The sequence below is a fragment of the Nicotiana sylvestris genome, chromosome 7 (assembly GCF_000393655.2).
Source record: "Nicotiana sylvestris chromosome 7, ASM39365v2, whole genome shotgun sequence".
NCBI lineage: Eukaryota > Viridiplantae > Streptophyta > Magnoliopsida > Solanales > Solanaceae > Nicotiana > Nicotiana sylvestris.
Genome location: NC_091063.1, coordinates 170,295,590 through 170,310,195, shown reverse-complemented (window position 1 = coordinate 170,310,195; position 14,606 = coordinate 170,295,590). Strand labels below are relative to the sequence as shown.

The following is a 14,606-nucleotide window of genomic DNA, read 5'->3' as shown; positions in this document are numbered from 1 at the left end:
GGAAAACATTTTTCGATGAAATTTTTTTCCCCAGTGTTTGATATATATCAGAAGTCATGACTTCCCCACTTACAATTGCACGTTATTTTCTTTACAACTATTTTACTAACTCTTAATTTCATATTACCTGTTTCAACTATTTTTTTTCCTAGTGTTTGATATATAACGGAAGTCATGAAACCTTCACATTTACATAAGGAGTTCTTGGAGGGAGGGATGCCGAGGATCTATCGGACACAACCTCTCTACCCCAGGGTAAGGATAAGGTCTGCGTACACACTACCCTCCCCAGACCCCACTGGTAGGATTATACTGGGTGGTTGTTGTTGTTAGTAACAAAGTTACAGATTTATGTCCAGACTATTCACAAAAGCAAGTTCAGAAGATAGCAAAAGATATTATTTACATGCATTACTTAAAGCAGTTCTGCTCTAATTCACATTAAAGGCTTCAACACTACTTCACATTCCCAAGCCAATTATCTTTTGTTGGTAGTCTGCCCAACTAATTTCTGCTTTGCTAGCCAGAGAATCAGCTAGTTGTTTCTCCGAATCAAGAAATTCAGCTCCCAGTTTTTCTAATGCAGCTAACTTGGGAGAATTTTTGTTTTTCAAATTTAATTCTTGTTCCTGAATGGCTCTCCGTTTCATCTTTTCTTCTTTTATCTTCGTCTTCAACTCTGAAATTTGAGTCCTGATGGAACTTATAGAAGTATCAATTCTACTGCGGTGGTGTTTGAGATCATTGTAAAGGTCCTGTTCTTTAGTAAGCTCGTCGATCAGGATTACCTTCTTGGCAACCTTACTGGTATACTCTTTCTGCTGCCTCTTCGCCTGATGAAAATCAGAGAATAAAGATGGGAGATTCTTTTCGAGTTCCTTCAAAGCACGTACTTTCTCAACCGAGAGATTGGGTGATGCAGCATATATAGGAAGGGCAGCCACTAAAACTGAAGAGTTTTCAGGGAGAACTATATCGTGCAAAGGCATCATAAGTAGCTTCTGAACTTCAGCTTTGGTTTTGTTAAGTACTTGGGCTGAGTATCGAGACATTCTTAGTGCAGGTGACTTGACATCAATTCCCGGGGATTTAGCATCTTGGAGCTGTGTTGCGACCCGAGCAAAGAAGTCCTCAGCATCACTTATTTTGGAATGATCACCAATTAAGTCTCGTCTAACAGAATCTTTGCTCCTACTTTTCTGCAAAGATAATATAGGTGCATCATCCTAGTAAAAAAGAAAGTTTCTTTTTTAAAAGAAGTCCTTTTACTTGAAGCAAGTGTACTCACTTTCCTCATCAGCACTACTCTAAGTTCTTCCTGTACTCTAAATTAGTGGATATAACTCCAATTATTATTGTAGAATTAGCTTTAGGTAGCCATAGGAACACATAAACTTCAAAGATAGACTAATCAATCAGCCACATAAGGGATGACCTCACCATTTTACTTCCAACCACTATTAAAAGGTTAGGAATGAAATGCAACATCTTCGGCAACTTAAACCGATTACAGAATTTGACTGCAAATTTTGTTCCTATATTTAAGTCAAATTCATACATATCCTTGAAAATATATGTTTTCAGTTCCAGTTTCCAAACCTCCATTCTATCAAGCCTAGCAGCTAATGCTGGGAAGTCATTCTTCATATAAATGCATACATACATACATAAGTGTGTAATATAAAATACGCTTGTGTAGTGCTTGAGATAAGACTAAGAAAGTGAACTTACTTCATCAGATGAAAGTGGTGATGTGGAAGAGGACGCATTATCTAACACAACAACATCAGTTACAGACTTCTGACTATTAACAGATTCTGCCAAGTGATTTGAGCCATGGACTGCAGGAGAGTGTTTGGTGATGTTAATAGCAGGCTCCGGAGTGTTATGTGCAAAGAACTTCGGGAAGTCCTGAAACAAGAAAGAGAAAAGATATTGACCATAAAAGTTGCAATTGTAATGGGTTAAAGAAAACCAACTTCTTTGGGTATAACTTACAGCCAGGAACAGTTGCCTCTTTGCTTTCCTAGAAGGGGTCTCATCTTTTTCCTGCCTTTCCAATTTATTTTGCTGTGAAATATACTCTTGAAGAAGAGGAAAAATTTATAGACAATTAAAGAAGTGCTAACAAGTTGCTTTTAGAGAAGGAAAGCTGTCAGATCTATCCAAGTTACAGAACTTGTCAATCTTTCACGGTCAAATATTGATTAACGAGTAGTGCATTGCGTTTCTGGTTTAATCAATACCTACTAAGTGTCAATGGCGAACATTAAACAGAAGCCATCTATCCCCTTTCACTTGAGAGAGTGTATAAATATACGATAGCGGAGGTAGATACAACTACACTGTAACAATTATGAATTGGGAGTTGCCTATTTTAGTTTCCACCATCTTCTACAGAGCTTTTTGTATTTCTAGTCCCTGATACAACTGGAAAAATTGTGGTATGCTAAAGTGAAGAAGACGAGTCTTATGTGTTGCGGAAGCCAAATGTATATAGTGTGAATAAGTCACAACTACTATACCAAAAATTATGACAGCCACCAAATAATAAATAAGACAATAAAACAATAATAAAGGGAACACCAGAATTTACGAGGTTCGGCTAATTTTGCCTACTCCTCGGACACAACCAATATTTTATTTCACTCCAAAAATACAAGTGAAATAATACTAAAGAGAGAAGATACAAATGCCTTAAACAGATGAGAAGGCAAATGAGAGGTGTGTTTCAATCCTAAACATTAGGCCTTCTTTTATAGGGGAAAAATCCCCCCAAACTTAACTCCCAACCAATGTGGGACTTTGGCATTTTGCCAAACTTCAACAAATCTCCACCTTGGCAAAATTCCACATTTTCAATTCTCTCTCAATAACAAATTTTGGTTGTGTCTTCATCTTCAATCTTCAGTGTTCAACAATGTTGATCAAATCCAAACAATGTTGAAACTTGACCGCAGTCACCACCTTTGTCAGCATATCAGCAGGATTCTCTGTAGTATGAATTTTCTTCACCGTGACTCCACCTTCTTCTATGATTTCTCGTACGAAATGATACCGAACATCAATGTGCTTCGTCCTTGCATGATAAACTTGGTTCTTCGCTAATTGAATAGCACTTTGACTATCACAAAAAATTGTGATACCTTTTTGTTCAACACCAAGCTCCTTTAGCAATCCTTGAAGCCAAATTGCCTCTTTCACAGCATCTGTAATAGCCATGTACTCTGCCTCTGTTGTAGACAAAGCAACTGTTGACTGCAAAGTAGACTTCCAACTAACTGGTGCCTTTGCAAAAGTAAACACATAACCAGTAGTTGATCTTCGTTTGTCCATATCACCCGCAAAATCTGAGTCACAATATCCAACTACAAACTGATTGTCTTCCTGCTCAAAAACTAACCCGACATCTACAGTATTATGAATATACCGTAGAATCCACTTCACAGCTTGCCAATGCTCCTTCCCTGGATTGTGCATATATCTGCTAATAACTCCAACAGCTTGTGAAATGTCAGGCCTTGTGCAAACCATTGCATACATCAAGCTACCAACAACATTTGCGTATGGTACCTTTGACATATACTCTCGTTCAGCTTCATCCATTGGCGACATAGTAGTACTTAGCTTAAAATGGGAAGCAAGTGGAGTACTAACTGGCTTAGTCTTGTCATCTATGCCAAAACGTTGAAGTACTCTCTTCAAATATTCCTTTTGAGATAAACAGAGTTTCTTTGAACGTCTATCTCTAATTATCTCCATGCCAAGAATTTTCTTTGCCTCACCCAAATCCTTCATCTCGAACTCCTTCTTCAGTTGAATCTTCAACTTATCAATTTCTTCCAAATTCTTGGAAGCTATCAACATATCATCAACATATAGGAGAAGATATACAAAAGAACCATCTTTAAGCTTGTGCAAATACACACAATGATCGTATTTGCTTCTCTTGTACCCTTGCCGCAACATAAACTCGTCAAATCGCTTGTACCATTGTCTAGAAGATTGTTTCAATCCGTACAACGATTTTTCAAGTTTGCACACCATATTTTCTTTTCCAGCAACTTTGAATCCTTCTGGCTGAGTCATGTAGATTTCCTCCTCCAAGTTTCCATGTAAAAACGCAGTTTTTACATCCATCTGAACTAGTTCCAAATCCAATTGTGCTACCAAAGCCAACATAATTCTAATGGAGGAATGTTTTACAACTGGAGAAAACACTTCATTGTAATCAATTCCCTCCTTTTGAGCATATCCTTTGGCCACCAATCTTGCTTTGTAGCGAACATCTACTTGGTTAGGAAATCCTTCCTTCTTTGCAAATACTCATTTGCACCCAATTGCTTTCTTTCCCTTCGGGAGATTGGCCAATCTCCATGTATGATTCTGATGAAGGGACTGTATTTCATCATTCATGGCAATCCTCCACTTATCTTCTTCTGAACTTTGGACAGCGTCTTTATAAGTAGTAGGAACATCATCAGCTACAATTGAGGTTGCACAAGCAACCGTCTCTATGAGACGAACAGGTTTCGTTATTGTTCTTTTTGGCCTGCTGGTTGCTATTGATTCAAGTTGTTGTTGAGATTCCTGAGTTGGAATCTCCTCTACTGGCTCTCCTTCCAGAGGGTAATCTTCATTTGTTTCCTCCTCTGCTTCTTGTGTAGGAAAAATAAATTTTCCCTCAAACTCCACCTGCTTAGAAGCACCTTCATTTTGTTTGGTATCTTCTGTTACCTTATTTACCATAGCAAATTCATCAAAGGTAACATCTCTGCTGAATATTACTTTCTTTGTCATAGGACACCATAAGCGATATCCTTTGACTCCAGAAGTAATTCCCATAAAAATAGCCTTCTTTGCCCTTGGATCCAATTTTGACTCTGTCACATGATAATATGCAGTTGAGCCAAACACGTGCAAAGAGTTATAATCTACAGCAGGTTTTCCGTACCATTTTTCAAATGGTGTTTTGCCATCAATAGCAGCAGATGGTAGACGATTAATGAGGTGGCATGCATATGTAATTGCCTCAGCCCAAAATTCTTTGCCCAAGCCAGCATTGGACAACATACACCGTACCTTCTCCAGCAAGGTCCGGTTCATACGTTCTGCCACTCCATTCTGTTGTGGTGTATGTCTAACAGTGAAGTGTCGGATGATGCCATCATTTTCACAGACCTTATTGAAATGATCATTTTTGTATTCACCTCCATTGTCTGTGCGAATACACTTGATTCTCCTGCCTGTCTGATTCTCCACCATCGTCTTCCATTTGAGAAAAATTCCCAACACTTCATCTTTGCTCTTCATTGTATACACCCATACTCTTCGGGAAAAATCATCAACAAAGGTTACAAAATAGTGCTTCCCACCCAATGAAGGTGTTTTGGAAGGACCCCAAACATCAGAGTGTACATAATCCAAAATGCCTTTAGTATTATGGATCGCTGTACCAAATTTAACCCTTGTCTGTTTCCCTTTAACACAATGCTCACAAAACTCCAAGTTGCAAGCCTTTACTCCTTTTAACAATCCTTGATCTGATAGAGTTTTCAAGGATTTTCCTCCAGCATGTCCCAAGCGCATGTGCCATAGCTTGGTTGCTTCTGCCTCTTTGTCGTCACTGGATGTTACTGTCGCTGTCCCAATAACTGTACTGCCACGATAGCGGTACATATTATTATTCTTCCGATTAGCCTTCATTACCACTAGTGCACCGGAGCATACTCTCATCACTCCATTTTCTGCAATGATTTTGAACCCTTTTGATTCTAGGGCTCCCACAGAGATGAGATTCTTCTTCAAATCCGGTACATATCGAACATCTATCAATGTTCTGATCATTCCATCATGGTTCCTTAATCGTATTGAACCAATGCCATATGAGGTAAGAGGGCTGTTATCCGCTGTGTGGATGACTCCATATTCTCCTTCTTGAAATTCCATGAACCAGTCCCTGTTGGGACACATATGATAGCTACAAGCCGAGTCCATCAACCATATGTCTGATGATGTTGATGACTCTGTTGTAACTAATGAGAAGTCTGAATCATCACAATCAGCTACATTTGAATCCATAATAGCCTTTCCATTGTTATGTTTGGCCTTATTCTTCAACTTCGGACAGTCTTTCTTCCAGTGCCCTTTTTCTCGACAAAAGGCACATTCATCTTTACTGGGTCTGGATCTTGACTTGGATCTTCCCTTCTTTGTCCTCGTTTGATTTTGAGGACGACCCCTCACAAACAGTGCTTCTCCTTCTCCGCCCTTCTGTTTTTCTCGCTTTCTTTGTTCATAGCTGTACAAAGCTGAACAAACTTCTCTGAGAGAAATTTCGTCATTTCCATGGAGTAGAGTAGTTTCAAGGTGCTCGTACTCATCAGGAAGTGACGCCAACAACATTAAGGCCAAGTCACCATCATCATAAGTTGTATCCATATTTTGCAAATCTGTGACCAACTTATTGAAACTGGTGATATGTTCATTCATCGTGGTACCAGGAACATAGGTGAAGTGAAACAGTCTCTTCTTCATGTACAATTTATTTTGACTGTTTTTCTTCAAAAATTTATCCTCCAGTGCTTTCCATAATTTACTTGCAGAAGTTTCCTTTGTGTATGGATATTTCTGCTCTCTAGCAAGGTAGGATCGAATGGTACCGCAAGCAACACGGTTGATAATTCTCCAATCTTCTTCTCCAATAACATCTGGTTTCTTTTCTTCAATGGCCAGATCTAGCCCTTGTTGAAAAAGGACATCTAGAACCTCGCCTTGCCACATCCCAAAATGTCCGGACCCGTCAAATATTTCGACCGCAAATTTCGCATTTGACACAATTCTTGTCATAAGCGAAGATGCCAATGATGACGTATTGTTGACACTTGATGTAGATTCTTCTTGTTTATTGTCTCCCATCTTTGACACAAATATTATTTAATAGCTGACGACACAAATCAAGATTATTTCCTTTCTGGTGTGGAAGATCAGACTAAGCTGCAACCACAGAGCATACTCAGACAGAACCTTGACTCAGTTACCAAGATAAATCTTTTCTGATGTGGAAGATCAGACTATGCTGCAACCACAGAGCATACTTAGACAGTACCTTGGCTCTGATACCAATTGTTGCGGAAGCCAAATGTATATAGTGTGAATAAGTCACAACTACTATACCAAAAATTATGACAGCCACCAAATAATAAATAAGACAATAAAACAATAATAAAGGGAACACCAGAATTTACGAGGTTCGGCTAATTTTGCCTACTCCTCGGACACAACCAATATTTTATTTCACTCCAAAAATACAAGTGAAATAATACTAAAGAGAGAAGATACAAATGCCTTAAACAGATGAGAAGGCAAATGAGAGGTGTGTTTCAATCCTAAACATTAGGCCTTCTTTTATAGGGGAAAAATCCCCCCAAACTTAACTCCCAACCAATGTGGGACTTTGGCATTTTGCCAAACTTCAACATTATGCTTCAAATTAAGTGCACAGAGTAGCATTTTACCTTCTAGAACCCACAGTCCACCACCATAGAAACAGAAGATGGATTTTAAGGTCAGAAAAGAAGGGGGTGGGTCTGTTTAGGCCATCTCCAACCTTGCCCCCATCCCCAATTTTGGGGGGAATTTAGCTCCAACCCTCCCCCATTTTTGTCCCCAAAATGGAAAATGGGGGATGAATAGTGTTCGCTCAAAGATGGGGTACACTATTCATCTCCCCATTACTATTCATCAATTTTTTATTATTATTTTATTATTTAATCTTTTAATTTATCTCTTTATATATATCTAATTATGTTTATGTAATGTCTTTATAATATTAATATTATATCTTAACTTTGGTGTATAATTTTGATAAATTAATTTTCGTGCATTTATTATTTTTATGTAAAATTATAAGTTAATTTTATTGTAGAATTGTTTTAATTATGGAAATTACAAATTAATAAAAATAAAAGATGGAATTTGTTTAATGGAAATTAATAAATAAAATTGAAATGAAAGATAATAATATAATATAGAAGAGAGAGAAGAATATAAAAAAGTTTGGGGGAAAAAATGGGGGAATGGTTGGAGTAATCCCCATTTTGGGGACCGAAAATGGGGTAAAGGTTAGAGATGCCCTTAGCATGGAATGAAGATTAAAGAAGACAACCAGGAGTTCATGACTTTCTTCTGTATACATGTGTGTCAAGAGTTCATTCCTGAAACTAAATACATTGCCATGAAAACTAAAAGCTGAAAAACCAATAGCATTCTATCCATCACAGATTTAATGTCTTAGTTTCACATGGTAAAAAGATTAAAATGAGACATGGAAAGTATGCTGTCAAACCCAAAGTCTTCCAAAATGTTCAATTAACTTTTGATTTATTATGAAGGCGGAAGTAAAAAACTATGTTAAGAAGCACTGACGTGAGCCCCGTGTGACTATTTCGATATATACCGTATATTAGATCTCATTCTTAGAGAGAGGCCCATAATCTCTAAGGGTCTACCATGGAAGGAAACTCAGTTACAACTTTTACAGACAATGAGAACTAAAGAAAGGCAAAAGATTCATATAACAGCTTTAACAGCTCTTTTATTTTCAGGTACTTCTATAATTTTAATTGTTTCCGTTTTTTCATCATACCTTCATTCCTCCTTTTTCTGGTTTCTTGTTCTCCAGCAATCTGTGCATGGCATTCTGAATTATCTGGCTGGAAATTCCTTTTTTCTTGCATTGTACTTGGAGTTAATTGAAAATCTGAGCAAATCCTACCAAGGATCTCCTCGGCTGATTCAATCCGAGTTTTGCCTATGTAATTCGACCACCAGGACTCAAAGGATGGAGTACATTTTGGATTGGCATCAAAGTGGACAGCTGAAAACTTTTTCTTCAATTGGACAAACTTTGAATCCACTTCTTGGATACAATTAACTGAATGGAAAACAATTCTACCAAGTGACGAAGTATTGGCAGACTGATAAGGAGGGAGAGGCACTGCCTGCGTCATGCCAAACTGTCGTGCAAACTGATTTGGAGAGTAATACTCCACTCCAGCTTTGCAGAAAATTGAGTTGCCCAGTACAAGGCCGTAATGGAGGTCTCGAGCAATAAGGTAACTGGACCAGATGTCGCTTAGATCTTGCTTACTAGATGTAATGCAGTGATGATGCAGCGACAATCTCTGCCACTCAGGACCAAGGGTCCTAAAAAAAAATGGAGTGAACTGGCTGGGACTTCGGGAGGAGCATGAATAAAAGAATTTAAAGCATTCCTGGAAACTTTTGTGTTTTAACTTGCCTTGAGCCAGGGAAACACCATAAGTTAGACAATTTTTTGGCTCATATGTCAAGGGTCCATATTCAGGGAAATAAGATTGAAGCCAGAGCTGTAGAATCCAGAAGGGTCCCCCTGCACAACCAAACCTTCTCAAAACCAAATCTCTACAGCCTCGATACAGATGAGACAATACAAAAGGAGCCAAAGCAAGCTTCCTGCCCTCAGCAAGAGCAATGGCTAATTCGCTGCATTCTTTTGTTACCCTTCCTGAACCATTGCAAAAAACATACTTGCAAAGCCACATAATTAGGAAAGAGATATGTTCATTCTCTGTTACATCGCCCTTTTTCATCGAGAGCTCAAGAAATTTCCCATAAGATAATCTTTTACCATTCTCGCCCCTCGGTAAAGTAAAGGTTGACTTAGGGGAGCAGAGGATTGCGCTAATATCCTCTCCATGAGGTCTAAGCCCGGTCAAAGCAACAATATCCAATACAGTTGGACCCATCATGCCAAAATTAAAGTGGAAGGAGTTACTTGAGATTGACCAAAAGCACAAGGCAGCATATAGAAGGTTTTTGTCAAAGGGTATATCAATTTTAGAAAGCTGAATGGCATCATATATCCCAGCATTTCTCCACTTCTCCCCTTTTTCCTTTTCCAGTCGATCAACCCAATTAATCCACATTTTACTTGGATATGACCATGACTTCCAAGTTCTTCCTTCGTTCCACCCGGGTTCCAGAGAATGCAGAAGGAGCTTTTCTCCTTTTTCCAAGGGATAAAATGGCACAAGCTCTGAAGGAACTCTATCCCTGAAGCATGGACCTAATATAAATTCAGAGGAGCTTGCAGGATTAGTAATAAAAACCTCATTAACAATCAAATCACTATCCAATGCCTTTATTTTCTTCTCCATAGTGGTTGCAAGTGACAGATCTTCAGTAGCTGGACTAGAACGTATTCCTTTGTCCATGCAGAATGCCATCTAACAAGACCAAGAGTGGACATAATCAAAGGCGACAACTAGCCAAATTTTCACATCTTACAACTCCTGAACAATACAGAAAATGCTCTTAAAGTTAAAACATAGAAGAAGCCTAAGAAGAAGAAAATGAACAGACAAGGAAACTGAAGTGTTTGCAATAAGCTAGCATTGGCTAAAACTCTGGTACAAGGAACAGACACTAATGCTAAATGTATTCCACCAGAAATGCAAACCAAACTCAGTACAGGGTTTAAGCTAAAAAAATCAAAAAGAAAAGAAAGAACAGGTTTAGATGTAGCGGAAGCTACTGTATTAGCTTCATAGGCTAAACAAATACAAAGTATTACGAGCAATGAAGTATTACTTCCATCCCAGTTTAGTTGCCTCTCGTCCCTAATATAAGTATTTCTTCCATTCCAATGTACTTGCCTCCCATCACTAAATTCCAAAGTTTCACTTCTATAATTCAAACAAGAAAGTAATGCTACTTCATTTTATCAGTTTTATGATAAATTCTTTCAACTAATACCTTAACTTTTCATATCTTGACAAGGTAGGTACCTTAAATATTTCTTTTCATGAATCTTGCTTCATGTAAGTACCTCAGTATCTATAAATAAGATAAACATTTAAATCCTTATTAACCAGAAGCAAAAGTAAAAATAAATAAGAAAGGTTACCCAACCAAAAACTCAAGGAGGGTTGGGAATTAAAGATCTAGCAGCACACAATAAAAGCATGATGATGAAGTGGCTGTGGAGATACAATATGGAGGATGCTGGGTTCTGGAAAGTTGTCATCAAAGCCAAGCATGGAGAGCTGAATCACTGGTGTTCAAAAGTCTCGAGTGCTCCATATGGTGTGGGATTATGGAAAGGCATCAGCAAATTATGGAGTACTTTGCACAAAACATCCACTTTGAAGTTGGGAATGGTACATACATTAGATTCTGGAAGGATAAATGGCTTGGAAACTCTACCCTTCAAGTTGAATTCCCTAGCTTGTTCACCATAGCCCAAGATCATAATGCTGCTATTGCTGCATATAGCCATACAGGGAAGGGGTCAATTGGGACTTGAAGTTCAGAAGGGACATGCATGATTGGGAAATAAACGAGCTGCTAGACCTCTATGCAAGACTACAACAAAGCAATGTTAACCCCCAAGCTGTGGATAGACTTAATGGGGGAATCATGGTGGAGGTATCTACACAGTCGAAGTGGGATATCAACAGATGTGTTCTAGTAATCCCATGAAAGACAACTGGCCCTGGAAACTTATTTGGAGAACAAAGCTGCCACCAAAGGTTATCTGTTACACCTGGAAAGTATTATATGAGGCATGCCTCACACAAGATAACCTGATGAAAAGGAACTTCCAGTTACCTAACAGATGCTACATGTGTCAAAAGGAAGCTGAAAGTACCTGCCGCTTGCTCCTACACTGTGAGGTGGCTTCAGACATATGGTACATGTGTTTTTTGCCTTTTTGGCCTCAAATGGGTCACCCCTTACACAGTCAAGGTCTCAAGGATGCTTATAAGAGCTGGAGTTTATGAAGAGTTGATAAAGCCATCAGGAAAATCTGGTCAATGGTCCCTGCTTGTATTTTCTGGTGCATTTGGACAGAGAGAAACAAGAGATGTTTTGATGGAAACTCAACTCCTATAGGTTCTTTAAAGGCTCTGTGTATTGCCAATTTGTTTTGTTGGTCTAGACTGTACCCTATCAACAATATTGATCATCTTTTGGATTTCATAAGTTCCTTAGCTCTGGCTTAGCCAATTATGTATAGGAGCCAGAATATTTTTTGTAAGCTCAAATGCCAAATCATGTACTTCTTGCATCTTCTTGATGCCATCTATTGAAATCACTTACTTTATCAAAAAAAAAAAAAAAAACGATATACAATCATCAGTCTTGTGGGATAAGACTTGGTATGTTGTTGTTGTTGCTGTTGTTGTAGTCTAAGGAACAGTAAAATGAAAAAAGACAACATTGAGTGATTCTAAAAGGTATAAAATTATGAGTAATAACAACTCCTTCCCCCACCACTCCAGGTTTCTTCTTAAAATAACAACTTTCCAAAATGGTTGTTAACAATTTTCATATGATTATTTCACCAATTCAATAAAGAACTTAAGTTGTATAAACTGAATTACACCATCAGTTCAATTTAATAGGTTATAGCAGATTACTCTTCTATTTCCCAAGTTACCATATCAGGCTTCCAATCTGAGTTAAAATTAACCTTATAAATCCATATAGTGTCAGCGCACAGAAATTAAAATCTGCTTTGCTGGTAAATGTTTTACAGAAGTAACCAAAATAACTAATTTGCCAACGTCTTATAACCATTATTAACACTACTAAGATGACATTTGATGAAAAAATGAAATCTCTCATAAAAATCAGAGATAAAACAGAATGCTTTTTCAAAGCTAACAACAATGAAATCTAATTTCATAAAAATCAGAGATAAAATAGAATTCTCTTTCAAAGCTAACAACATAAAGAGTGGGTGTTTTCATTAACGCATACTCATCATTTCTAGCAGAGGCGTAGCTAGGATTGTTCGAGATTCTAATAGTTTTAAGTTAGTGAGTTCTAAATTAATAATTCGGAAAAGGGCCATATATGCCAGTGAACTATGCGAATTAGGACAGACATGCCCGTCGTTAATAGTTTGGCACATATATGCCCAATCCGTCCAATACTTGGTCATTCATGCCCTTAGTTTAACGGAACCACTATTTTGTCTTTCTTAAATAATTCATAGTCGGATCCAACCAAAATCTGCTGACCCGATCCGTTAGGACCCGACCCACCCTTATTTCAAAGATATTTTTTGATATATTATTTTTGTTTGATTGAGAAATTGTGTGATAATCATATTTATTTATTTGAGTAATTTGAATATCGTTTTTTTTTTGTTATACATCATTTCGGGAAGTAATCCTACTAAAAGTAGTAATTGATATTTATTTATTATTTTAATAATATAATATTCGAATTAGTTTGTGCTTTCTTTATCATTTTACCATCTATTTTTATTTTTCTAACAATCTATTTGTATTTTTCACCCATCCATTTTTATTAATTAATTATTTCATAAATAAAAATACACTCCCTTTCAGAAGCTCGAAAGCATGACCTATCTGTAAGTTCTTACTCTCTGGTTTAACGTCAACAACTTTAAACTGTGTATTTTATTTATGAAATAATTAATTAATAAAAATGGATGGGTGAAAAATACAAATAGATTGTTAGAAAAATAAAAATAGATGGTAAAATGATGAAGAAAGCACAAACTAATTCGAATATTATATTATTAAAATAATAAATAAATATCAATTACTACTTTTAGTAGGATTACTTCCCGAAATGATGTATAACAAAAAAAATCGATTATCAAATTACTCAAATAAATAAATATGATTATCACACAATTTCTAAATCAAACAAAAATAATATATCAAAAAATATCTTTGAAATAAGTTTGGGCCGGAGCCTAACGGACGAGTTAGCATATTTTGGTTGGGTCCAGTTGTTAATTATTTAAGAAAGATAAAACAGTGATTCCGTTAAACTAAGGGCATGAATTACCAAGTATTGGACAGATTGGGCATATTTGTGCCAAACTACTAACGACGGGCATATCTGTCCTAATTTGCATAGTTCACCGGTATATATGACCGTTTTCCGTTAATAATTTATACATATTCAATAAATTTTTAAGACAAATACAGAGTTCAAATCAAAGTTAATGGGTTCGACCGAACCCGCTCCCGCCACTCGATCCAGATCCTCCCCTGATTTCTAGCATTCATCTGAACGGATATCTTTTTGCAAATCTAAACACACACACACAAGAGAAATTAATTGACAAACTCACACAGTAAAAGTACGAAAGAAGCTAAAAAGTAAATTGATTGACAAACCTACAAGCTCGACACGAGACGTTGAAGATAGAGGGAATTGCCTTCACATTAGTACTCGCAAAAAAATAAAGCAGAAGGTGTTTGTAGAAGGAAACTGTACAAGGAAATAAATGTCTTTTCAAAAAAATTATTACCGTACGCGCCACAAAATAAAAAATGTTCTTTTTTTTAATGTATTCACTCGCACGTGCATGTCAAGTGAGGAAATGTAGTACTCACATTATTTTTTTTAAAATGATTTTAATATTGATAGTATGATGTTGTGCGCACTTACATTTTGGAATTTAAAATTATACTATTTGGATATGCAGTGTACTTGAAAAAAATATTTTAGTTTAGCGAGTAATAAAAAGTTTTTTTTCCGAAAAATTTGAAAAGCGGTTTGGTTTTAAAAAGCTC

The 14,606-nt window shown here is 37.0% G+C and overlaps 1 protein-coding gene across 13 annotated transcripts; it reads right to left on the bottom strand.

Moving 5' to 3' along the window:
- Positions 1–348: 348 nt before the first annotated feature.
- LOC104226160 (uncharacterized) lies at positions 349–14,329 on the bottom strand. Of its 13 annotated transcripts, none has more exons than XM_070150468.1 (6): positions 14,208–14,329; positions 14,044–14,120; positions 8,648–10,334; positions 1,999–2,084; positions 1,732–1,911; positions 349–1,226 (listed from the first exon to the last, which is right to left on the bottom strand). In XM_070150468.1, exons 3-6 carry the CDS (start codon positions 10,266–10,268, stop codon positions 462–464), a joined length of 2,652 nt encoding a protein of 883 aa, XP_070006569.1. In that variant the 5' UTR covers positions 10,269–10,334; positions 14,044–14,120; positions 14,208–14,329; the 3' UTR covers positions 349–461. The 13 variants fall into 13 exon arrangements, with proteins under 13 accessions (XP_070006569.1, XP_070006571.1, XP_070006566.1 ...); XM_070150470.1 differs by having other exon boundaries at positions 14,049–14,120; XM_070150465.1 differs by lacking the exon at positions 14,044–14,120 and adding an exon at positions 11,034–11,306.
- Positions 14,330–14,606: the final 277 nt, after the last annotated feature.